The 27,294-nt window shown below is 44.5% G+C and overlaps 1 protein-coding gene across 2 annotated transcripts; it reads right to left on the reverse strand.

Annotated features, from left to right (window-relative positions):
* Positions 1 to 886: 886 nt before the first annotated feature.
* On the reverse strand, positions 887 to 27,070 carry THG1L (tRNA-histidine guanylyltransferase 1 like). 2 transcript variants are annotated; one of them, XM_068278284.1, is made up of 6 exons: positions 26,874 to 27,070; positions 21,473 to 21,649; positions 16,904 to 17,073; positions 9,514 to 9,602; positions 5,475 to 5,582; positions 887 to 2,406 (listed from the first exon to the last, which is right to left on the reverse strand). In XM_068278284.1, exons 1-6 carry the CDS (start codon positions 27,041 to 27,043, stop codon positions 2,251 to 2,253), a joined length of 870 nt encoding a protein of 289 aa, XP_068134385.1. In that variant the 5' UTR covers positions 27,044 to 27,070; the 3' UTR covers positions 887 to 2,250. The 2 variants fall into 2 exon arrangements, with proteins under 2 accessions (XP_068134385.1, XP_068134386.1); XM_068278285.1 differs by lacking the exon at positions 26,874 to 27,070 and having other exon boundaries at positions 16,904 to 17,069; positions 21,473 to 21,562.
* Between the last annotated feature and the right edge of the window lie 224 nt (positions 27,071 to 27,294).

Below are 27,294 nucleotides of genomic sequence, written 5' to 3' on the forward strand. Positions count from 1 at the left end.
ACTCAGGCAATCAGAAGTCTCTACTAACCGGCATGCCCAAGGGCATAGCAGGGACAGTGTTATGGGAGGGGGGGGGGTTTGCAGGGCATAAAACTGGAAAATTGTATACTAACCTTCGGTAATTTTCCTTTCCTGGACCAGAAGATCGCGGCATACAGATGGTCAGGGGGCATGGCCTAACTCATCTGTATTCCGCCATCTCTGTCCAGGAAATACTTATCGATCTTTCAGACAGCATCTTCTACCCTTCCTGTAGCTCCTAGCAGCTTTCTGGCAACAGTGCACAGCTCCAGGCGTCACGTGACCTAATGCAGGTCAGGTGACACACTGGGAGCTGTACACTTGAGGATGCCGGGAAGCTGCTAGGAGCTACAGGGAGGGTAGAAGACGCCATACCGAGGATCAGTAAATATTTTGCGTGGCCCAGGCCGCATGCCTACATTTTTTCCTCTTCTCCTTCCCTCCCTGTAGAGTAGCGAGCAGAAGAATACAGAGTGTTAAAAAGTTAACTTGCCTATTGGCCAATTCCTGCATCAGGTCTCCATGGCAACAGGGTGTCATGTAACAATGGTACATCCTGTGTCGCTTCGTTGCCATGGAGACATGATGCAGGAAGCAGCAAGTTTTAACCCTCCGTATTCTTTTGCTAGCGACTCTGCGGGGAGGGAGGGGGAAGAGAGGGGCAGGGAAAGAGCGCCCACGGGCCGTAGTTTGATTAGCGCTGGTGTAGACAACTTGTGCAAGTCAAAAAGAATGGCTTCTCCGACCTACTATGTCACTGAATCACATGGAGCGTCGGTAGCGGTGGATGTGACGCCCCCTTTCTGCGAGTTGTCCTGCTTCATTTTTCTCTAGAATTACAGCTGTGACTAATCGCAAGCATTCCTTACAAAACAAAAAGGCTTTTATTCTGAAAAGTCGCCATAAATACATTTACATCATTAAAAATGACCGGGGTGCTCCCACAATGCAGAGAGGATAGCGGCTTGATCCGCAGATAATCGCATGTATAGCAATACTTCTGATCGACAGAAATCTCTCCCAGCATGCAATCTCCACTTGCCCAGGAAGGGAAAGTCACTAGATCCCATTTAAAAAGAGCCTGAGACAAAGGGGGTAATAGAATACTTACCTGGTGCTTCCTCCAGCCCCCGACCACAGTTTCCTCCCTCACCGTCCTCCCTGGTGGCTCAGTTCCCTGCCATCAGCCCCGGTAATCCTCGTTCAGCTGCGTCAGTCGAGCTCTTCAGCGCATGCCCTGCGCTTGCTTCGCATGGAGCGCACTGCACAGAACACTCCTGGTGACATGAACGCTGTGCATATGCAGAAGAGCCCAAATAATGTGACTAAGGGCCAGTGCAAACCAAAAACCTCTAGCAGATCCGCAAAACGCTAGAGGTTTTTGAAGCAGATTTCAGAGAGATCCTAGGCATGTTTAGAGACGTTTTCTAAACATGCCTAGCGTTTTTGGAGCGTTTTTGTGTAGCAGATTACAAATATTGTTACAGTAAAGCTGTTACTGAACAGCGTATGTAACAAAAACGCCTGGAAAACCGCTCTGATCTAGTGTTTTTCAGAGCTGTTTTCCACTTTCCTACACTTTAACATTGAGGCAGAAACGCTTCAGAAATCTAAAAAATGCTGCAGCCCCCGAGTTTGCATTTTTGAGAAAAAACGAACTGCTCTGGTGTGCACCAGCCCTATACGAGTATTACCAGGGCTGATAGCAGGCAAACTGAGCCACCAAAGAGGACTTTGAGGGAGGAAACAGTGGTTCATGGGGCTGGAGGAAGCACCAGGCAAGTATTTTTTTTACCCCCTTCGTCTCAGGTTCTCTTTAAAGGACCACTAATGCGAAAATTTGTAAAATTTAAAATACACATAAACACATACAAATAAGAAGTACATTTCTCCCGGAGTAAAATGGGCCATAAATTACTTTTCTCCTATGTTGCTGTCACTTACAGTAGGAAGTAGAAATCTAACAGAACTGACAGGTTTTGGATTAGTCCATCTCTTCACGGGGGATAATTTAAAGTGCATTTTACTCATGGGAGAAACGAACTTATTTATGTGTTTACATCTATTTTAAATGTTATGATTTTCGCGCTAGTGGTCCTTTACTTACTGGCAGCTAGGGGGCTTTAATTTGCTGGTTTCTCTCTCTACCTTGGTGAGTAATTTACATGTTAGAGGAATTTTCTGTTCATCACTTATTAAGACAAGAGGAGAAAGAGCGAATCACTTTGGTCAGCTTCCATTCGCGAGTATCTCCGGATAGTCCTCCCAGAACTTGTCGCTGATGACATCACAGTGCAGGAGGAGGGGTTGGCTCCGCGTCCGGGACACTTCCACCTCCTTCTCCTCGTTGGCCAGTTTTATGACTTTCTTGCTGATTTCTTTCACCTAAACGAGCAGAACATGAGACAGGGTGTGAGCGCAATACGACAAGACCGACAGGAGGGGTACAGCCTCACTACCAATCACCACTTACAATTCAAAACGACACATTTGAGAGTTAACTCAGCACTATGTAACTAAGATATATACGGTAAGTAAACCTCCCCATTGGGAAGCTTCATTAATAGTGAGGGCCATACAAGGGGATGTGACTGACAGTAATTACTTTTGGGGAGCAGCTCCCCCTGTATGCGCTCTGCCATCTTCTTCAGCCAGACCCCGGCTGTGACAGTTTCAAGCTCCCATGGCGGTATAAAGTCGTTACCAGCCGTAGCAATGAATGCTGGGAGATGTAGTTTCTCAACGTGAGTACATCTCCTAGTATGCGTTTGGGGGCCAGGAAATGCGACACCTTGAAACAGTCACCACTGCGGGCCTGGCTGAGGAGGTTAGCGGAGAGCATACAGACAGGGCTAAGGAGCAGCCACCCAAAAGGTAAGCAATGCCTGTCGTCACCTCCCCCCCCCCCCCCCCCCCACACACACACACTATATACGAACTTTACTTCGGTGGTGGTTCGATTTAAAGGGAACCAGAAACGAAGCACCCTCATGTATTTTACCATATAGATCAGTGGGAACATTAGAGAAAAACACCTACCCTGCTCTCTGTTTGATTCTGCACTGCACAGCTTGCTTCTAATCAGCCCTGACAAAATCCCCGACTGAGCATTCAGTCTGGCTTTGCTCAGGAATATTTATAGCCGAGTCTGTGTTCTTTCATGTCTTTTCAAGTCTAAGCCTGCCCCCTTGTGGCTCTGCTCAGGAATCATTATAGCTGAGTCTTTATAGCAAAGCCAGACTGAATGCTCAGTCGTGGATTTTATCAGGGCTGATAAGAAACAAGCTGTGCAGTGCAGAATGAAACAGAAAGCATGGTAGGTGTTTTCTCTAATGTTCCCACTGATCTATATGGTAAAATACATGAGGGTGCTTCGTCTCTGGTTCTCTTTAAATATTTTATTAGATAAGTGGTCAGAACCCTTTAACCACTCTACGGCCTCTTAATGCAGAATTGCGGCCGAAGAGTGGCTCCCCCAGGACCGCCTAATGCAGAATTGCGTCATCTCGCGATGCACGAGATTTGCAGGGAACGAGCGCTCGCTCAAGTTCAGTGGGAGAGAGGCGACCGCAGTGATAATCCTGCCAGTCCATGATCACGGCTGGCAGGCTTTTGATCAGAGCTACAGGGAGTCAATTAAATGTAAACAGTGCTGCTGATCTCCTGCAGTACTGTAGAAGTGACAGCTTTGTCACGTAACCGTCCCTCAGATGGCCGCACAATCTAATCCCTGCCACAGTCCTACATCTTGTAGGCATAGAACTGCGTACCGATCACTGTCCAGGGACAATTTAGAGGGGGGATTAATGTAAGAAAGGGCTTTTAAAAAAATAAAAAATAATTATTAATAATAATAAAAATAAAATAAAATAAAGATCACAGGAGCGATCAGAGACCGCCTGTTCGTGGCAAGAAAATGAGGCAAGATTAATTTAGCAGCTAAGTTGTATGGCTGTGCAGCGAACTGTTAAAGCTGCACAGCACTGAATTGTGAAAAATGGCCTGGTCACTAGGAGGGGTGTAAGCCTGTGGGTCCTGAAGAGGTTAACCACTTCATCATTAAGGGTTTTTTTTCCCCTTATGGATCAAAGCTATTTTCACCTTTCCGCGCGCTCCTCCCATTCATTCGCCACTAACGTTATCACAACAAAATAATCTATATCTTTTTTTCCGCCACCAATTAGGCTTTCTTTGGGTGGTACATTTTGCAAATAATTATTTTATTCTAAATGCATTTTAATGTAAAATCAGAAAAAAAAACCTGAAAAATTAATTTCTCAGTTTTCATCCATTATAGTTTTAAAGCGTGCTACTGTGGATAAAATCCACACATTTTATTTTCCCATTTGTCCCGGTTATTACGCCACTAGATGTTCCCATTCATTGATCAGCATCTGATCTACTACTCTGCTGCGGGGGCGCATATCTATGTCCCTGTGCGGGAACTGAAGTCCTGCAGAGCGTAGATATACCATCTCAGATGCAATAAGTAATGAATTGCGTATGGTATGTGATTTTATAGTGTAGAAGAATTCGGAAAGCAGACGGAACTTTTAGTGATTAGATCCAGGAGTGGAGAAGAGTCGTCTTTTGCTCAACCTCCCCCCCCCCCCCATAAAGCTGGCCAATTAGATGCTAATAATTCTGTGTCCTGAGCAAATAATATGCAGCTTGGACTTGGCAAATCTAGGGCACTTCTGACTATTTTTACCAAGCTCCATACAATTTGCATGCTAGTAGCAATTACCACTGCAGTTCAGAATCGTAAAAATAGAAATACCATTTCAGATTACGCCAGTTTAAGCAGATAAGAAAAAGTAAACCATAAAAAGGGAGGGAGGAGTGTTGCAACTTTAAAGGGGCACTACAGCGAAAAACTGTAAAATCTAAAATATGTGCAAACATATACAAAGAAGTACATTTTTTTCCAGAGTAAAATGAGCCATAAATGACTTTTCTCCTATGTTGCTGTCACTTACAGTAGGTAGTAGAAATCGGACAGAAGTGACAGGCTTTGAACTAGTCCATCTCTTTATAGGGGATTCTCAGGGATATATTTATTTTCAAAAGCACTTAGTGAATGGCAGTTGCTCTGTCCAACTGCCAAAAAACTGCGTAGGGAGCAGGAAAGCTGGCCAGCATCATTGTTTAATTCCTTTTTAGGGAATATCTTTATAAAGAATAAAAGCCTTGCTGAGGATCCCCTACGAAGAGATGGGCTAGTCCAAAACCTGTTGCTTCTGTCAGATTTCTACTGCCTACTGTAAGTGACAGCAACATAGGAGAAAAGTCATTTATGGCTCATTTTACTTTGGAAAAAATGTACTTATTTGTATATGTTTGCACACATTTTAAATTTTACAGTTTTTCGCTGTAGTTCTCCTTTAAGTCTTCCCCGTCCTTTTGAGCATTTGATTGGTCAGAATCATAATGAGTCGCAGGTCAGCGCATACCTTAGACTTAATAATAATAGATCCTTTCCTGAATATTAGCGGCTCGTTGTTGTAATTGATGTTAAACTCAGAAAACAAGATTTCATTCTTCTCGGCAGCGACTGTTCCCTGCGGGAAACAACAGAAGAAAATCACATCTCAGAAACAGCCACGGTATAAATGCTGGAACTTGGCAAACAGCAACTCCAACTTTATTAGCCACAGAGCTTTAGGCCTTTTTCAACATTATGGCAAGCAGATGACAGTTCATTCAGAATGTGCTGCATGTAAATGCACACCATCTGAGTTTCGGTGCATTGCGCTGCTGATCCCATTCCCTACAGTGAATGGGTCAGCATTGCACCAAAAATGCATGCAGCAGTGCGACATCGCAACACACACTGCTGTGCATCACATAAGTGAACACAGCAAGTTCAGCCTATGCACTTCTACGATTCTTGAGCGTCGCACGATACACAATGCCAAAATGTGCACAGCAACGCATATAGTGTGAAAGAAGCCTTATTGGCTGCGTGGATATCCTTCCCTACCCTGCTACTCTGACTTCGCAATAGAATCCTGAGAAGTTCACTAGAAAATGCAATACACAATTTGCTTTATCGCCAACCATGTGTATTTTCTTCCATGCAAAGGCAGGAAATCTCTCTGCTGTTAAAACTTCAAATGGGAAGTCACACACTGAATCCCTCAGAGAAGATTGCAGCCTATAGCAGTGACAGTCACTATAGCAGTGGCTGAATCACACACCTGAAACAAGCATGCAGCTAATCCAGTCTGACTTCAGTCAGAGCACCTGACCTGCATGCTTGTTGAGGGGCTGTGGCTAAAAGTATGAGAGACACAGGATCAGCAGGAGAGTCAGGCAACTGGTATTATTTTAAAAGGAAAAATCCATATCCTTCTCAGTTTAGGATCCCTTTAAAGGGGAACTGAAGTAAGAGGTATACGGAGGCTGCTATATTTATTTCCTTTTAATCAATACCAGTTGCCTGGCAGCCCTGCTGGTCTATTTCTCTGCAGTAGTATCTGAATAACACCAGAAACAAGCATGCAGCTAATCTTGTCAGATCTGACATTAATGTCAGAAACACCTGATCTGCTGCATGCTTTTTCAGGGTCTATGGCTAATAGTATTAGAGGCAGAGGATCCGCAGGATAGCCAGGCAACTGGTATTGCTTAGATGGAAATAAATATGGCAGCCTACATTATCGCTCTCACTTCAGTTGTCTTTTAAGTTTGTACTTTTTTCTTCTTGCAGGGTAATTGCTTTGGTAGAGTGACACTTCTGATGAGTGGTAGCTGTGCATGACAGGCAGCTGAAGACCTGTCTGCCCTAATCCCCCCTCCTGTCAGAATGACTAACCATAACCCTGAAAAAGCTGAAGGGGGCGTCAGACTAATGGTGCGCATATATGGTACAATTTTTTTAATTTTTTTCAATTAGATAATTTTGTTCGATTTTTCTGTTAGATCTAATATAAAACATTTTTTAACATGTCCGATCGGATTTTGTTTTCGAAAAAACGGCATAATCATTTGTTTTCTTGGAGAGGAGGGAAAAAGAAAAAAGAAAAAAAAAAAAAAAAAAAAAAAAAGGATTCTTTTCAACTTTCATTCGATTCAATCATTTTGGTCAAATAAACGGGAAAATGGAACGTTTTTATTGTACCATGTATGGGCACCATAAGATCCTGCACTCTTTGAGCTCACGGCAATGAGTACAGATCACTGTCCGATTATATTTTTGAAGGGCGATTGCTATGGAGGCTGCCATATTTATTTTCTTTAAAACCATACCAGTTGCCTGGCAGCCCTGCTGATCTCTTTGGCTGCAGTAGTGTCTGAATTACACCAGAAACAAGTATGACAAGATTAGACACATGCTTAAAGAGAATCTGTACGGTAAAATTCTTTCAATAAAAAGCATACCATTGTATTCATTATGTTCTCCTGGGCCCCTCTGCTGTTTCTGCCACTCTCTGCTGCAATCCTGGCTTGTAATTGCCAGTTTTAGGCAGTGTTTACAAACAAAAGACATGGCTGCTAACCAGAGTGTGATAAGCTGAGAGGAAAGCTTGGAGAGGGTGTGTAAAGCTTCTGCCTATCACAAGCAGTGCTGCACATTCCACACATTCCAGCCTCAGCCCGACAGAGGAAAGAAGATAAGATTTATTACAGAGACAGTGCAACTAGAAACAGCTGCAGTTATGGCCCATACTCACGAGGGACTTTAGTCGCCGCAACACGCGGCGCGCGCGTGTTGCGGCGACAGGTCGCCCGTGAGTATGGGCCGTCGCACGCGCGCGCACCCCGAACTGTCGCCCGTCGCTCATGTCGCCATGCGATTGAAAGTTTCAATCGCATGGCGACAGTCGCCGCCGCACCTCCCCCGCAACTGTCGCTAGTCCGCGTGAGTACGCGGACTAGCGACAGCAACCTCCATTGTGGTAAATGGAGCTTCCGGCGGGGGGAGGAGGAACGTCGGCGACAGCTTCCGTCTCGCCGCTGGTCCCTCTTCCGCGTGTGTACGTGGAGGGACCTGGCGAGGAGCTGTCGCCGGCCTGTCGCCCACACGCTCACGTGTGCTGGCGACAGGCAACATTTGCAGCCCGTGAGAACGGGCCATTAGACAGAGCACATTAGAACAGGTATAGGAACTTACAGGATAGAAGAAATAAGGCTGAACATTTTGTTACAGTCTCTTTAAGTCAGAGCACCTGATCTGCTGTATGCTTGTTTAGAGTGTATAGCTAAAAGTATTAGAGGCAGAGGATCAGCATGACAGCCAGGCAACTGGTATTGCTTAAAGGGAACCTTAAAGATACCTGAACTGAAAATTAAAAGTCAAAATAAGCATACACAAGTCATACTTACCTTCCATGTAGTCTACTCCTCAGTGTCTTTCTCCTGACCCGCGTCCTGTTTGTTCACTGTGATCAAGGGAATTTTCCGTCCTCCATTTTGAAAATGGCCATTACCCATAACAGCTTTCTGATCAGCACACAGTTAAACTGCAACATCGCCCACTTGAGCCATAGGGAAACATGGACATTACCTGGTACATCAGTTCTCCTCTCAGCTATAACTGACAGCAACTGATATTTTACTGACAGCAACTGATATATTTCAGATCTGATAAAATATTGTCAGAACTGGAAGGGATTATTGAGAGGAACTGATGGCAAGGTAACTATGTAATGTTCATTTGAAGTTACCTCATGTGCTTATTATAAATATTTTTACTCAGTACAGGTTCCGTTTAAGCTAGAAGTATATGGAGGTTGCCATATTTACTTATTTTTAAAGAGAACCTGTACTGAGTAAAATTATTTAAAACAAACACATGAGGTAACTTCAAATGAACATTACATAGTTACCTTGCCATCAGTTCCTCTCAGAAGCTCACCATTTTCTTCTTACAGTGATCCCTTCCAGTTCTGACAACATTTTGTCAGAACTGAAATATATCAGTTGCTGTCAGGTATATATCAGTTGCTGTCAGTTACAGCTGAGAGGAGAACTGATGTGTCCATGTTTCCCTATGGCTCAAGTGGGCAATGTTACAGTTTAACACTGTGCTGACCAGGAATCTGTTATGGGGTAATGGCCATTTTCAAAATGGAGGACGGAGAATTCCATTGATCACAGTGGACAAACAGGATGCAGGAGAGGAAAAATAGATTGAGGAGTAGACTACACAGGAGGGTAAGTATGACTTGTGTATGTTTATTTTGACTTTTAATGTTCAGTTCAGGTTTTCTTTAAGCAATACCAGTTTCCTGGCTGTCCTGCTGATCCTCCGCCTCTAAAACTTTTAGCCAAAGACACTAAACAAGCATGCAGCAGATTGGGTGTTTGACATTTCTGTCAAATCTGACAAGCCTAGCTGCAGGCTTGTTTCTGGTGACACTACAGCAGCTAAATAAATCAGCAGGACAGCCAGGCAACTTGCATTGTTTAATAGGAAATAAATATGGCGGCCTCAATAGGTCTCTCACTTCAGATGTCCTTTAACTGAACAGTAATGACATAACTCACCCGCAGCCGCTCCTGAGCCTGCGCAGGGGTTAGCCCCCCTCTCTGTACCAGCGTCCAGAACACGGTGTTGTACTGGTTGTTGATGTGACCTGCCGAAGGACAACAACGTGTGAGTAAATGAGGAGACATTTTAAGGAAACTAAATACACACAGAAAGTCTTTCCACTGAGTGATGACTAAGGACAGTAAAATGAGAGGTTGATTAAGATGTGGAATGCATTGCCACAGGAAGTCGTTATGGCAAACTCTAGACCTGCATTTAAAGGGGGCTTAGATGCTTTCCTTGCATTGAAAGACATCCATGGCTACAATTACTAGGTAATGCCTAATGATGTTGATCCAGGGATTTTATCTGATTGCCATCTGGAGTCGGGAAGGAATTTTCCCCTTTTGGGGCTAATTGGACCATGCCTTGTAAAGGGTTTTCGCCTTCCTCTGGATCAACAGGGATATGTGAGGGAGCAGGCTGGAGTTGTACTTTGTTCTCTGGTTGAACTCGCTGAATGTATATCTTTTTTTCAACCCAAATAACCATGTAATTCGAAGATGAGGCGAATGTTAAAGAGGACCAGAGACGAAGCACCGTCATGTATTTTACCATATATATCAGTGGGAACAGAGAAAACACCTACCCCGCTTTCTGTTTCATTCTGCACTGCATAGTTTGCTTCTCATCAACCCTGATAAAATCCCCCACTGAGCATTCTGTGTTCTCTGGTGTGTTTTCAAGCCCAAGCCTGCCCCCTGCTGGCTGTGTTCAGGAATCATTACAGCTGAGTCATTATAGCAAAGCCAGACTGAATGCTCAGTCGGGGATTTTATCAGGGTTCATAAGAAGCAAGTTGTGCAGTGCAGAATGAAACAGAAAGCAGGGTAGGCGTTTTCTCTAATGTTCCCACTGATATACATGGTAAAATACATGAGGGTGCTTTGTCTCTGGTTCACTTTAAGCAGCTGCTGCATTTGATCGATCAGTTCTCAAGTGGCATAAATTTGCATCAACTCAAAATTATTAGTAACTCATAGGAATTACAAGAAATGTATTTCTTTTCTGTTTTTCTTAGATACAATAAGGCAGACTGCCATATTCTATTATCAGCCTTTATTTATACATCCTAGACCATATGTAGGTAGCGATGATGGTACTTTGGTAACTTAGAGGCCATGGGCTTAACTATGGCTCCCTGCAACCCCATAGGGCATAACACTTTCTCCAGAATCTGGTCGGTCCACTCCGCTGCAGCTGCTCTGTACAGCACACTCCAGCTATGTATATCTACCGATATAAGTCATGTGACATACATCAGGGGCTGCAGAACTGTATGTCAAATATGAGGGAGATGTGCCCTCTAGTGGTTGCATAAGTTATTGTAGCTGTGTATTCACCATGTCTAAAATCAATCCCCCATACACAGCAGTTTAAGGCTGGGTTCACACTGCCCTAAAAACGTTTCACCGATTAGAGCGGAACAGAACAAAGCAGGAGACATGCGAGTGAATTCTATGTACGGCAATAGATCCGCTCACGTCTGTCCATTCTGAGTGGATCCATTCGTTCAGTTACAATGAGCAAAAATGAATGGTGTGAAGTACGTGATAGCTTCGGGAACACTGAGCAGATGCTGATGGAATGAATGAAAGCCTATGAGAATTGTCCGTCCACCCTAGGCTGGTTGCTGCTTGCGTCTCGCCAGTTACTCACCTGGCATCTCAGCTCCACCGCTGTTGCTGGCATTGCCGTTCAGGTCCACTGCAGGGGAAGGTGCCAGTATACAGATCAGAGCCCCAGCAGAAGCATATGGGAACCCTACCTCACCAAGGAGGATTCTCATTGGCTCACTGAGTGGTGGACCACTGGGATCAGTGGACCATTAAGAATCCTACCTGGTGGAGGGAGGATTCCCACTTGTCTGTTGCAATTCAATAGGAGCAAAGTGGCAACACAGGCAAGAAACATTGGCCTCAATTCACTAAGCTCATCTCCTGTCTTTAATAACGTTTCTAGAGTTGTTACGTGTGTGTGTGTACGTGTGTGTACGTGTGTGTACGTGTGTGTGCGTGTGTGTGCGTGTGCGTGTGTGTGTGTAAAACGGCCTTGACCGATTTGAACGAAACTTGGTATACAGATCCCTTACTACCTGGGATGGTATGTTCTGGGGGTCTCGCGGCCCCCCTGCACACCTGGGCGGAGCTACAAACAGCAAATCAGATTCCACCCATTCAAGTCAATGGAAAACATGTAAAAGGCTGCCATTCTCACAGTAATCAAGCCAGAGTCCCCACACATGGCACAGTTGGTCACTTGGTGACCGAGGTTACAAATCCAGGAAAAGTGGGCGGAGCATAAAACAGCCAATCAAATTTCAACTGTTGATTTTGAAGGGGAATATTTAAACTGCTGCTATTCTTACACTTTTAATGGCAGAGGCTTCAAACTTACTACAGTCGGTCATTGGGTGACTGGGGTCCAAATTCACTAAAGGGGCGGGGCCACATACAGCCAATCAGATTTCCTTGGTGGATAAACTGCTTCCATTCACACATTTTTGATGCTAGGAACCTGACAGCTCACAAACTTGGTCATTGAGTGACTGTGTGTCAAGGTTACAAAAAGTGGGCGGAGCCAAAACAACTTTTACTGGGAAAATATAAACTGCAGCCATTCGTACACCGTTAATGGCAGGGTTCTCAAACTTTGCACAGTTGGTCATTGGGTGACAGATTAAGATTTTAGAAGGTGGGTGGAGCCTACAACAGCCAATAAAAATTCACCTTTTGATTTTTAAAGGGAATATTTCATCTGCTACCATTCTCTTATACTGGTAAAAGCAGATGCCTCAAACCTGGTATAGTTGGTCACTGGGTGACTAGGGTCCAAATTCAGGAAGGGGGCGGAGCCACAAAAAGCCTGATTTGTTTATTTTTCAATGGGAATATACAAAGTATTGATACCAAGGACCCCAAAGCTGATAAACTTGATAATTGAGTGACTGTATGTCAAGGTTAGAAAAAGTGGGCGGTGCCAACAACTTCATTTTTACATTGCAGGGTTCCCAAACTTTACACAATTGGCCACTGGGTGACTGGAATGAATATTCAGAAATGTGAGTGGAGCCTACAACAGCCAATCAAAATGTACCTATTGATTTTCAAGGGGAATATTCACATTGCTACCATTCTTACACTGTTAGTGACAGAGGCCTCAAACCTGATACAGTCAGTCATTGGGTGACTGGGGACCAAATTCATTAAAGGGGTGGAGGCACAAACAGCCAATCAGATTTGTTAGATTGATTTCAGCCATTCTGTTATTGGCAGGGTTCTCAAACATGACACAGTTGGCCACTGGGTGACTGGGACGAATATTCAGGAAGGTGGGTGGAGCCTACAGCAGCCAATCAAAATTCACCTTTTGATTTTCAAGGGGAATATTTACATTGCTGCCATTCATGCACTCTTAATGGCAGAGGCCTAACATCTGCTACAGAGTCACTGGGAGACTGGGGTTTAAATTCTGAAAAGGGGCAGAGCCAAAAACAGCCAATCAGATTTGTTTAATTTCAATGGTAAAATGCAACTTATTGATGCCAAAGACCCGAAGCTCATAAAATTGGTCATTGAGTGACTGTATGGCAAGATTAGAAATAGTGGGCGGAGCCAAAAACTAACTTTGTACATGGGGAAATGTAAACTGCAGCTTTTCTTACACTGTTAATGGCAGGGTTCTCAAACTTCGCACAGTTGGTCACTGGGTGACTAGGATTAATATTTGGAAAAGTAGGTGGAGCCTACAAGAGCCAATCAAAATTCACCTATTGATTTTCAAGGGGAATATTGAAACGGCATCCATTCTTACACTGTTAATAGCAGAGGCCTCAAACCTGCTACAGTCGGTCGTTAAGTGTTTGTGGTTCAAATTCAGTAAAGGGGCGGAGCCAAAAACAGTGAATCAGATTTGTTTCATTTCATGGGAAAATACAAGTTATTGATGCCAAGGACCCCAAAACTCACAAACTTGGGCATTGATTAGTTGGTTACTGGGTGACTGGGATCAATATTCAGAAAATGGGTGGAGCCTAAAAATGCCAATCAAAAATCACATGTCACTTTTCAAGGATAATAAAATTGCTGCCATTCTTGCACTGTTAATGGCACAAGCCTCAAACCTGGTACAGTTGGTCATTGGGTCACTGAGGTTCAAATTCAGAAAAGGGGACAAAGCCACAAACAGTGAATCAGATTTGTTTCATTTCATGGGAAAATACAAATGATTGATGCCAAGGACCACAAAACTCACAAACTTGGGCATTGATTAGTGACTTTGTGTCCAGGTTACAAAAAGTGGGCGGAGCCAAAAACAAATTTCACTGGGAAAGTGTAAACTGCAGCCCTTCTTACACTGTTTATGGCAGGGTCTCCAAACTTTGCCCAGATGGTCACTGAGTGACTGAGATTAATATTCAGGGAAGTTGGTGGAGCCTATAATGGCCAATCAAAATTCACCTGTTAATTTTCAAGTGGAATATTTACATTGCTGCCATTTTTACACTGTTAATAGCAGATGCCTCAAACCAGCTATAGTTGGTCATTGGGTGACAGGGGTTCAAATGCTGGCGAGGGGCGGAGCCACAAACAGCCTATCTGATTTGTTTAATTTCTATGGGAATATACAAATTATTGATGCCAAGGACCCCAAAGATCACAAACTTGGTCATTGAGTGTTTGTGTGTTAGGGTTAGAAAGTGGGCGGAGCCAACACCTGTCCAATACATACCCAGGCAATGCCGGGTCATCAGTGGGTGGAGACAAATACAAATTTCACTGGGAAAATGTACACTGCAGCCATTCTGTTAATGGCAGGGTTTTTAAACTTTGCACAGTTGGTCATTGGGTGACTGGGATTAATATTCAGAAAAGTGGGTGGAGCCTACAAAAGTGAATCAAACTTCACCTGTTGCTTTCCAAGGGTAATATTTAATTGCTACCATTCTTGAACTGTTAATGGCACAGGCCTCAAACCTGGTACAGTTGGTTATTGGGTGACTGGGGTTCAAATTCAGAAAAGGGGGTGGAGCCACACACAGCCAATCAGATTTGTTTCATTTCAATGCAGATTATTGATACCAAAGACCGCAAAGCTCACAAACTTAGTCAGTGAGTAATTGTGTTAGGGTTAGAAAGTGGGCGGAGCCAACACCAGCCAAATACATACCCGGGCAACGCCGGGCAATCAGCTAGTTTACTATATAGTACCCCAAAAGTGCAACGCGTTTCGCAGGCCACGCCCGCTTCATCAGGCAATAAACGTGGGGACAAACAGAATTTCAGCAGTAGCAGGAGTAGCGCCTGGTGGAGATGGCTTACAATCTCCGGCCTGCTGGGAGCTAACTGAAGAAACGGTAGCCCGGGTGTCGAGGGGTCCTTGCCAATCTTCACTGGAGCGAAGTCAGTGGTTGTGGAGGAGGTCCAGTGGGGGAAGAGGGTGTCAAGTGTTTTCCCCAATGACCCTGTCTGCTGTTTTGATGACCCTCTGAAGTTTGTATCCGTTGCTGGCGGAGGAGTCGGTACAGTGTCCGACCATGCTACCCTAGAGCTGCTTTCCTCACTGAGTAATGTGCGTCTCAGTGGAAATGTTAAATTACCCCAAATATCTCTGCAGCCACGCCACCTACACTCCCCAAATTTTGAAGGAGAGTCTCCTCCCCGAACTACCTCTGTGCCAGATTGCAGCCGCCAAACCCGCTGGTTCCCCAGATAAAAGCGAACAAATCTATCTCTGGAACCAGTGGGGCTGGGGACCTGCAATTTGACACATAGTTTGAGGGGTGCCCGCCATACATTCAAAATGTGGGGTGTGTAGGAGGCGTGGCTGAGGAGATATCACCCACAGCATAATAGAACATGAAATCTCGCAGCACAGGATCGTACTGTGCATGCGGGGCAGCACAATCAGACACAGCAACAGCATAGCAGACCACGATGGATGAAGGGGATGGACTGTTTCTGCCTGGACTCCCATCTGTAAACTGGCGCTTCTCCCCAGCAGCTAACCTGAGTGATAGTGGAAGGGATTGCAACATCGGCAGGTGACCTGTACAGGAGGGACACAATTGACCTGGATGCACAATAGTGTGTGTTAGAATTTAAGTATGATCTGCTTGAATTCGGAGGCCTAGTAAAAAGGACTTGCTCAGCAGTCTCCCTTTAAAGATTATTTCCAGAAGCTCTGGAGAACATTGTGCTTCTGACTCCCCAAGGCCGTAGACAGACTTCTAGGCCTTGTGGGGGATAAACATCGAGTGTTTTCATAGGTAAACAATAGCCAAGTACATGAAACAATGTTCTTCTCATGCGCAGTAAAGATGCATGCGCAGTAAAGACTGCGCTTGTCATGTTATCACGTGATCTTATCAGCCAATAGCAGGCGATGAGTTATTGATCCATCCCTGCTGGATGATGTCCCATTTAACTCTTTAGAAGCTGGTATTAAAACAGCCAACGGGCTCCAGAGAGCCACTTCTGACTGCTGACTTCCCTTTTCTACTTTCCTTCTTCTAACTTACATTATCTGTATGCTGTATATAGGCCTAAGTGCAACTAGCATAGATGTAACATAAAAGAAAGCCTGGTCTAGTCACTAGGGATAGACCAAGTCTGCATTAAACGCATAAGATTCTACAAACCAATTGCTTTGCTGAGGTAACGAAGATAAGATTATTGCTGATCACATTTGTATATCTGTTTGCCCAATAAACACCTTAACCTTGGATGACGTCTAAGCAGTTCTATCTCCTGTGCTGTTGCTGTGATGAGTGTCAAGTTATCACACTTTCTGTGCAGAACAAAGGTGTAGTGTTGTTGCCCATAGCAACCAACAAATATTTATTACAGTGTGTATGTGAATGAGGCACGGACACTGCAACGGACCACACCATATCCTGAGCAGATACGCTGGGAGCGCACAGTTGTGCATCCGGTGCCATGTGAACCCAGCCTAAGGCCTCCCTTCCACGAGTAGTTGATACGCAGTGAAAGGCCTTTCGAACTCTCACAACAGCTTGCTGCTGCCTGGCAACTGCTCACTGCTGCCTAGCAACTGCAAACTGCTGCCTGGTAAGCCTTGAGAATTTGGAAATAGAGGTGTTTTTTTTTTGGGGGGGGGGGGGGGGTTCTTTTTCATTATTTTCACGTGCACAGCAGCAGCAACACTGACTTATAAAAATGTCCTGGAGCCATTAATAGGCTCCAGCAGGACGTTTTTATAAGTCAGGTTGTCATAAAGTGGTTAAAGTACAACTAAACCAAAATGAAACAAGACAAATTCTAATTCTGAAAATGATTGCCACTTATGTAATGACAGTACTGAGTCAAGATTAAAACGTCTCCTTACAGTCGGCCTGTCTCCAGCTCAGGTAGTCCTTGATTGTCTGCTCGCTGGGGTACAGCACCACTCTCCCGTCAAACCCCGGAGGGTATAAGATGGGCTGATCTGGGAAGAACTCCTTCCAATAGAAGACGTAGCTGGAGGCAAACTGCGACACCACGTGGGTCATGAACTTGCTTACGGACAAAGAGAAAAAGCAGAAAAGATGCAGTTATGACAAAGCAATCCTGGGCGTATTTCAGGACACATTCAATCAATACCCCCCCGACGTTTTTTTTTTTTTTTTTTTTTTTTTTTACAAACATCCTGCAGTTGGAGAGCAGAAACTGCCTGCCTTGCTTGAATATAAATAGAAGCTCCTTCCACTTGAGGTTTTTTGTTTTTTTGTGCTGAAAAATGCTTTGACCTCAGTCATCTCTAGAATACAGCAGAACTGGAGCCACAAAGTCCCATTCTCTGATCAGGAGGTTTCTGGCTCTTTTGCAACTTCTAATGGAAATTGAATAACGCAGTAATGGGATCTGGCAGCTTTTATGCCCTGTTAACAGCTGAGGCTGCTGATAAATACATTTTAAAAATCAACGCAAGACGTCCTAAACTCAGATATTAAAGAGACACTGAAGCGGAAAAAAATGATGATATTATGATTTGTATGTGTAGCACAGCTAAGAAATAAAACTTTAAGATCAGATACATCAGTCTAATTGTTTCCAGTACAGGAAGAGTTAAGAAACTCCAGTTATCTCTATACAAAAAAGCCATTAAGCTGTTTTCTGACTTTTATTAGCTCAACTGTTAGTTACCGTATATACTTGCATACAAGCCGAATTTTTGACCCCCAAAAAGGGGGTCAAAAGTTGGGGGGGGGGGGGTCGGCTTGTATGCGAGTCTTCCCTGGTGGTCCGTGGTCCCCGCTACCCCCTCCCGCCGCCGCTATTACCTGCAGCGGCTTCCTCTTCCCCGGCGCTTCCTCTTCCCCGCTCTGCGCTCTCATGCCCGTATGAAGAGATCACAGCAGCGCGCCCGGCGCTGCTGCTGTGACGATGCAGGGGGCAGGAAAGAGCGGCTCCCCTGGTAACGGCGAAACCGCGCTCTTTCCTGCCCCCTGCATCGTCACAGCAGCAGCGCCGGGCGCGCTGCTGTGATCTCTTCATACGGGCATGAGAGCGCAGGGCGGGGAAGAGGAAGCCGCTGCAGGTAATAGCAGCAGCGGCGGCGGCAGGAGGGGGGCGAGCAGGGCACTATACTGGCCACTACCTACCTACACTGGGTACTATACTAGCTATACCGGGGCACTACCTACCTAAACTGGGCACTATACTAGCTAAACTGGGCACTTTACTAGCTATACTGGGGCACTACCTACCTATACTGGGGGACTATACTAGCTATACTGGGAATTATACTAGCTAAACTGGGCACTTTACTAGCTATACTGGGGCACTACCTACCTATACTGGGGCACTACCTACCTATACTGGGAACTATACTAGCTAAACTGGGCACTTTACTAGCTAAACTAGGCACTATACTAGCTATACTGGGCACTATACTAGCTATACTGGGGCACTACCTACCTATACTGGGCACTATACTGGCTAAACTGGGCACTATACTGGCTATACTGGGGCACTACCTACCCTTACTGGACACTATACTAGCTATACTGGGACACACTGGGGGGATCACGCGGCCAGCATTTCCTACCCCCGGCTTATATGGGGGTCAATCATTTTCCCCTGGTTTTTCATGGAAAAGTTGGGGGGGTCGGCTTATATGCGGGTCGGCTTATATGCGAGTATATACGGTAATTGTTTACTTTTCCTCTGCCAGAGGAGAGGTTATTAGTTCACAGACTGCTCTGAAAGACTCATTTTGAATGCTGAGTGTTGTGTAATCTGCACATATAAGAGAATGATGCACTGTTAGAAAAAACACTATATACCTGAAAATAAAAATATGAGAATATTTTCTTTGCTGCTAATCTTCTAGTGATTATTCATAGTACACAACCAATTCATTATATCATATTTTTTTTCGCTTCAGTGTCTCTTTAAAGGATACCCGAAGTGACATGTGACATGTGACATGATGAGATAGACATGGGTATGTACAGTGCCATACACACGGATAACTATGCTGTGTTCCTTTTTTTTCTTTCTCTGCCTGAAAGAGTTAAATATCAGGTATGTAAATGGCTGACTCAGACAGGAAGTGACTACAGTGTGACCCTCACTGATAAGAAATTCCAACTATAAAACACTTTCCTAACAGAAAATGGCTTCTGAGAGCAGGAAATAGATAAAAACGGTTAATAGTTCATAGATTTTAGCTCTGGCATACTTCAATGAATGTGTCATTGAGCAAAAACAAAACTGTTAAAACGTAAAAAGTAGATTTAAACATAAAATAAAACTGTTGAATATCTTAAGGCAGCCATACACTGGTCGATTGCCACCAGATCGACCAGCAGATAGATCCCTCTGTGATCGAATCTGATCAAAGAGGGATCTATTGGCTGCCTACACTGCAAACAGATTTTGAATCGATTTCACTATGAAATCGATTCACAATCTGTGGCGCTGCCGCCCCCGCATACCTGATCCCCCGGTCTCCGCTGTCTCTTCTCCGCGCTGGGCTTCACTTTACTTTCTGTAGAGGGAAGTTTAAACAGTAGAGGGCGCTCTACTTTTTAAATTACCCCCAACAGGAAGTAAGTGAAGCCAGCCGAAGCCCAGCGCGGAGAAGGAGCAGCGGTGACACGCGCCGGCGGAACAGGTAATGTATTGCCGCTAGCGTCGGTCGTCGGACATTCGAACACCGCTATCGACGCACTCCCGACCCGCCGGAGATCAAGCTAACTTTTCAGCGCGGAGAGATGGACAGAATCGATTTCGGATGGAAATCGGTCGATTGGTCAGCGTTTGCGCATCGTTTTCACAGCAGATTCGATCACATTTCATTCGTTTATTTTCGTTTCGGGTGTCCTTTAGCCAATTCCCAAACGCAGGAGCAATTTTCACATCACCTTCCTCCCATTCACCAATAACTTCATCGCTACTTATCACACTTAAATGATCTATGTATGGTTTGATTCGCCACAAATTAGGCTTTGTTTGGGTGGTACTTTTTGCAGAATTATTTTATTTTACACACATTTTAAAGTGAATAAGAAAAAATAATAATTTCTCCATTTTTAATAATGGCAGTATTTGTATAGCACCTTTCTCCTGTCGGACTCAAAGCGCTTGCGAGGCAGCCACTAGAGCGCACTCAGTAGGCAGTAGCAGTGTTAGGGAGTCTTGCCCAATGAACTCCTTACTGAATTACTGGCTTACTGAACAGGCAGAGCCGAGATTCGAACCCAGGTCTCCCATGTCAGAGGCAGAGCCCTTAACCAGTACACCATCCAGCCACTGGTTTTAGCTTTATTAGCTAAATTGTGTCCCTGGTACAATGTATGGTAATAATATTTTATTTAGTATCAAAACGAATATTTTTCCGTTTAGTGGTTTTTCTACTATACCAATAATTACAAGTCGTTATTTACAAAAAAAATAATAATAAAACTACCCGCATATACTCGCATACAAGTCGAGGTAACAATTTTTCCCATCAGAAACCAGGAAAAAGTATTTGACTTGTGTATAAGCCCCCATCCTCAGTATAGCCCACTCCACAGTAGCCAGATGTGCACCCAGTACAAGTCCGCTCCTCTCCCCATAGCCAGATGTGCTCCAAAGATCATACCGCTGTGTCTCTAGACACCACTAGATTGCGTCATAGATATGAGACAGCAATGGCCACACAAGAAGAATTCCAGATCATTGCACCGTTGCCACATTGCTTGCATGCTCCACTCTACAAGTCAGGGGACACAGGTAGTCTTGATGTACAAAGCAGAAAGACAGAACAGGCATTGCAGTAATGATGGCGTTATAGCGTTGTTAGTTGTAAACATGCAGAGATAGCAAGCAGGGTAGTTTAGTATTAGATGATGCGTGCTCAAGCTCAAATAGAAAGCAGGTAGCAATTGGACTTCTGAAGACGCTCAAGGAGCGAAACGTTCGTTAGGCAGCACCGCTGCCCCCCACTTCACCCCACAGCCATCAGAGCCAGGGTAGGCAAGAAAATACAATGCTACTGACCTATGCAGTTTTTTATGTAACTAGCCGGATGAAATAAAGCTATTTTATATGATTGGGACATGCATGTGCCAGCTTACTCTCTTCTACCCTTTAGTCCAACAGGTAGTCTTGAGCAGCGCACTCTGCACACTATGTTGCAGGGGTTGGGGAACGGACACAACAGGGCGCAAGCTGGTAAAGGCAGGATCACTAGTGCACGCTCCTTACGCTCCTCTGCCATTAACAAAACCTGCTCCACCATCTGTTCAGCTCCAATAACTTGCATAGAAGCCTAGGGGGTAACTTTTCAGCACATTTTTTTTTATGCTCAAAAATTAGGCTTATATGCGAGTATATACAGTAATATACCCTCATGACATACATGACATACTCTCATGACATTAAGAGAACTCCGTTTTTCCAGGTGCCAAATTATGGACATACTGACCTCGCCCGCCGCTTGTACCAGTTGGACTTCTTATGGAAGATGAAGCTGTACTCGTCGCTCTGGCCATAAGCCACACAGATGTCTTTCAGCTCCTCCATCACGTTCTGGGCGCAGCGGTTCATGAGAAGAAGTGCGCGCTCATCGTTTGGTTTGGTGAAGTTGTGCTGCTCCGAGAACCTGTTGGAATGAAGATGGTGATCGCACACAAAGCATGACACGGGTATGAGAGGAAATAGGCTATCAAAGACCTGACAGCATGGGATTATTTAGTGTTTTAAAGTGAACCTGAGGTGAAAATAAACTGATGAGAAAAACAATTGTATTTATCCTCCTACTCCTAAAAATGACTTTAGATATCCCATGGTTTTATTTTATATTAAAACATTCACAAACTAGATTGAATGTTTTGTTGACTCTGCTCCGTGTCAGCCAATTAAAGAAAACCAGTCGTGAGAAAAACCTCCCCTGGGGGGTACTCACCTCGGGTGGGGGAAGCCTCCGGATCCTATTGAGGCTTCCCCCATCCTCAGTCCCATGGCGGCGGCGAAAATCCTCCCGGAGCAGCTGCAATGTAAATATTTACCTCCCGGTCTCCAGCGCAGGCGCAGTATCGGCTCTCCACCTCGGAGATAGGCAAAAATAGCCAATCGCTGTCGGGCTGCTCTACTGTGGAGGCGCAAGTCTCCTGCAAACTAGAGCGGCCCCGATAGAGATCAACTATTTTCACCTATCTCCGTGTGGAAAGCTGCAACAGCGCCTCCGCTGGAGCCAGGGAAGGTAAATAAATCAGTGCTTGTCAGCCTTGTCGAGGGAGGATTCCGGGACACTTCGGGGGAGCCAGCGCTGGATTGCTGTATATAGGCTGCATGCATAGGCTTTGTATAGAGGAGCATGCATAGGGTGTATATAGAGGAGCATGCATAGGGTGTATATAGAGGAGCATGCATAGGGTGTATATAGAGGAGCATGCATAGGGTGTATATAGAGGAGCATGCATAGGGTGTATATAGAGGAGCATGCATAGGGTGTATATAGAGGAGCATGCATAGGGTGTATATAGAGGAGCATGCATAGGGTGTATATAGAGGAGCATGCATAGGGTGTATATAGAGGAGCATGCATAGGGTGTATATAGAGGAGCATGCATAGGGTGTATATAGAGGAGCATGCATAGGGTGTATATAGAGGAGCATGCATAGGGTGTATATAGAGGAGCATGCATAGGGTGTATATAGAGGAGCATGCATAGGGTGTATATAGAGGAGCATACATAGGGTGTATATAGAGGAGCATACATAGGGTGTATATAGAGGAGCATACATAGGGTGTATATAGAGGAGCATACATAGGGTGTATATAGAGGAGCATACATAGGGTGTATATAGAGGAGCATACATAGGGTGTATATAGAGGAGCATACATAGGGTGTATATAGAGGAGCATACATAGGGTGTATATAGGGGAGCATACATAGGGTGTATATAGGGGAGCATACATAGGGTGTATATAGAGGAGCATACATAGGATGTATTGAGGCTGCATGCATAGGCTGTGTATAGAGGAGCATACATAGGGTGTATATAGGCTGCATGCATAGGCTGTGTAGAGGAGCATATATAGGATGTATATAGGCTGCATGTCTAGGCTGTGTATAGAGGAGCATGTATAGACTGTGTACAGAGGAGCACACATAGTTCTGTATATAGAGTAGCATACATAGGATGTATATAGGCTGCATGCATAGGCTGTGTATTGAGGAGCACACATAGTACTGTATATAGGTTGCATGCATAGGCTGTGTATAAAGGAGCATACATAGGATGTATATAGGCGAGCTTGCGTAGGTTGTGTATAGAGGAGCACACATTGTACTGTATATAGAGGAGCATACATAGGATGTATATAGGCTGCATGCATAGGCTGTGTATAGAGAAGCATACATAGGGTGTATATAGAGGAGCACACATAGTACTGTATATAGGGGAGCATATATAGGATGTATATAGGCTGCATGCATAGGCTGTGTATAAAGGATCATACATAGGGTGTATATAGGCTGCATGCATAGGCTGTGCATAGAGGAGCATACATAGGGTGTATATAGGCTGCATGCATAGGCTGTGTACAGAGGAGCATACATAGGGTGTATATAGGCTGCATGTATAAGCTGTGTAAAGAGGAGCATACATATGGTGTATATAGGCTGCACGTATAGGCTATGTATAGAGGAGCATACATAAGCTGTGTATATAGGCGAGCATATATAGGGTGTATATAGGCTGCATGTATAGGCTGTGTATAGAGGAGCATACATAGGATGTATTTAGGCTGCATGCATAGGCTGTGTGTAGAGTAGCATACATAGGGTGTATATAGAGGAGCATACATAGGGTGTATATAGAGGAGCATACATAGGGTGTATATAGGGGAGCATACATAGGGTGTATATAGAGGAGCATACATAGGATGTATTGAGGCTGCATGCATAGGCTGTGTATAGAGGAGCATACATAGGGTGTATATAGGCTGCATGCATAGGCTGTGTAGAGGAGCATATATAGGATGTATATAGGCTGCATGTCTAGGCTGTGTATAGAGGAGCATGTATAGACTGTGTACAGAGGAGCACACATAGTTCTGTATATAGAGTAGCATACATAGGATGTATATAGGCTGCATGCATAGGCTGTGTATTGAGGAGCACACATAGTACTGTATATTGAGGAGCACACATAGTACTGTATATAGGTTGCATGCATAGGCTGTGTATAAAGGAGCATACATAGGATGTATATAGGCGAGCTTGCGTAGGTTGTGTATAGAGGAGCACACATTGTACTGTATATAGAGGAGCATACATAGGATGTATATAGGCTGCATGCATAGGCTGTGTATAGAGAAGCATACATAGGGTGTATATAGAGGAGCACACATAGTACTGTATATAGGGGAGCATATATAGGATGTATATAGGCTGCATGCATAGGCTGTGTATAAAGGATCATACATAGGGTGTATATAGGCTGCATGCATAGGCTGTGCATAGAGGAGCATACATAGGGTGTATATAGGCTGCATGCATAGGCTGTGTACAGAGGAGCATACATAGGGTGTATATAGGCTGCATGTATAAGCTGTGTAAAGAGGAGCATACATATGGTGTATATAGGCTGCACGTAAAGGCTATGTATAGAGGAGCATACATAAGCTGTGTATATAGGCGAGCATATATAGGGTGTATATAGGCTGCATGTATAGGCTGTGTATAGAGGAGCATACATAGGGTGTATATAGGCTGTATATAGAGGAGCATACATAGGATGTATTTAGGCTGCATGCATAGGCTGTGTGTAGAGTAGCATACATAGGGTGTATATAGAGGAGCATACATAGGGTGTATATAGAGGAGCATACATAGGGTGTATATAGAGGAGCATACATAGGGTGTATATAGAGGAGCATACATAGGGTGTATATAGAGGAGCATACATAGGGTGTATATAGAGGAGCATACATAGGGTGTATATAGAGGAGCATACATAGGGTGTATATAGAGGAGCATACATAGGATGTATTGAGGCTGCATGCATAGGCTGTGTATAGAGGAGCATACATAGGGTGTATATAGGCTGCATGCATAGGCTGTGTAGAGGAGCATATATAGGATGTATATAGGCTGCATGTCTAGGCTGTGTATAGAGGAGCATGTATAGACTGTGTACAGAGGAGCACACATAGTTCTGTATATAGAGTAGCATACATAGGATGTATATAGGCTGCATGCATAGGCTGTGTATTGAGGAGCACACATAGTACTGTATATTGAGGAGCACACATAGTACTGTATATAGGTTGCATGCATAGGCTGTGTATAAAGGAGCATACATAGGATGTATATAGGCGAGCTTGCGTAGGTTGTGTATAGAGGAGCACACATTGTACTGTATATAGAGGAGCATACATTGTACTGTATATAGAGGAGCATACATAGGATGTATATAGGCTGCATGCATAGGCTGTGTATAGAGAAGCATACATAGGGTGTATATAGAGGAGCACACATAGTACTGTATATAGGGGAGCATATATAGGATGTATATAGGCTGCATGCATAGGCTGTGTATAAAGGATCATACATAGGGTGTATATAGGCTGCATGCATAGGCTGTGCATAGAGGAGCATACATAGGGTGTATATAGGCTGCATGCATAGGCTGTGCATAGAGGAGCATACATAGGGTGTATATAGGCTGCATGCATAGGCTGTGCATAGAGGAGCATACATAGGGTGTATATATAGGCTGCATGCATAGGCTGTGTACAGAGGAGCATACATAGGGTGTATATAGGCTGCATGTATAAGCTGTGTATAGAGGAGCATACATATGGTGTATATAGGCTGCACGTATAGGCTGTGTATAGAGGAGCATACATTGGCTGCATGAATAGGCTGTGTACAGAGGAGCATACATAGGGTGTATATAGGCTGCATGTATAAGCTGTGTAAAGAGGAGCATATATATGGTGTATATAGGCTGCACGTATAGGCTGTGTATAGAGGAGCACACATAGGATGTATATAGGCTGCACGTATAGGCTGTGTATAGAGGAGCACACATAGGATGTATATAGGCTGCACGTATAGGCTATGTATAGAGGAGCATACATAAGCTGTGTATATAGGCGAGCATATATAGGGTGTATATAGGCTGCATGTATAGGCTGTGTATAGAGGAGCATACATAGGGTGTATATAGGCTGTATATAGAGGAGCATACATAGGATGTATTTAGGCTGCATGCATAGGCTGTGTGTAGAGTAGCATACATAGGGTGTATATAGAGGAGCATACATAGGGTGTATATAGAGGAGCATACATAGGGTGTATATAGAGGAGCATACATAGGGTGTATATAGAGGAGCATACATAGGGTGTATATAGAGGAGCATACATAGGGTATATATAGAGGAGCATACATAGGGTGTATATAGAGGAGCATACATAGGGTGTATATAGAGGAGCATACATAGGGTGTATATAGAGGAGCATACATAGGGTGTATATAGAGGAGCATACATAGGGTGTATATAGAGGAGCATACATAGGGTGTATATAGAGGAGCATACATAGGGTGTATATAGAGGAGCATACATAGGGTGTATATAGAGGAGCATACATAGGGTGTATATAGAGGAGCATACATAGGGTGTATATAGAGGAGCATACATAGGATGTATTGAGGCTGCATGCATAGGCTGTGTATAGAGGAGCATACATAGGATGTATTTAGGCTGCATGCATAGGCTGTGTATAGAGGAGCATACATAGTACTAGGCGCAGATCACATGACCCCCCCCCCCCCCTGCACAGACATAGAGGCGCTCCTCGCTCGGGCCGCACCTGTGGAAGTTCCTCCCGTCCAGCCTCACCAGCACCCAGCAGTCCGGCAGACACGGGTCCGGCGCCTCGAAGTCCCTCACATACTCAAACCTGCTCTTCGCCATCCCCCGGCTTCCCCGACTGACAGGCAGCCGTACCTGGCACAGGAAGCCCAGGCCTCCCCTCCACATGACCGGAAGCTGCTCTATGGTGCGTCTCCATGGTGATAGAACGCTGCCCCTCTGCTCGCGAGACGCTGTGGTGAGGATGATGCGCGTTACGTCACAGCTAAGCGACAGTGGGGAGGGGGAATATCAGGAAATTAAATGGTGTTTTATATTCCACAGGCTGCAGAACTACAACTTACAACTCCCGAAGTGAGAGGGATATAGAAGCTGCCTCGTTTATTTCCTGTTAAACAATACCAGTTGCCTGCCTATCC

Source organism: Hyperolius riggenbachi, chromosome 3, assembly GCF_040937935.1.
Source record: "Hyperolius riggenbachi isolate aHypRig1 chromosome 3, aHypRig1.pri, whole genome shotgun sequence".
NCBI classification, from domain to species: domain Eukaryota; kingdom Metazoa; phylum Chordata; class Amphibia; order Anura; family Hyperoliidae; genus Hyperolius; species Hyperolius riggenbachi.

Bases quoted from the DNA above. Each gene is read 5' to 3' on its own strand.
- THG1L (XM_068278284.1), bottom strand. From the start codon at position 27,043: ATGTGGAGGGGAGGCCTGGGCTTCCTGTGCCAGGTACGGCTGCCTGTC. The intron at 17,074-21,472 runs GTCAGTATGTCC...TTTGTCCGTAAG, and splicing joins TGGTACAAGCGGCGGGCGAG to CAAGTTCATGACCCACGTGG. The intron at 5,583-9,513 runs GTGAGTTATGTC...TGTTTCCCGCAG, and splicing joins AGGCTCAGGAGCGGCTGCGG to GGAACAGTCGCTGCCGAGAA.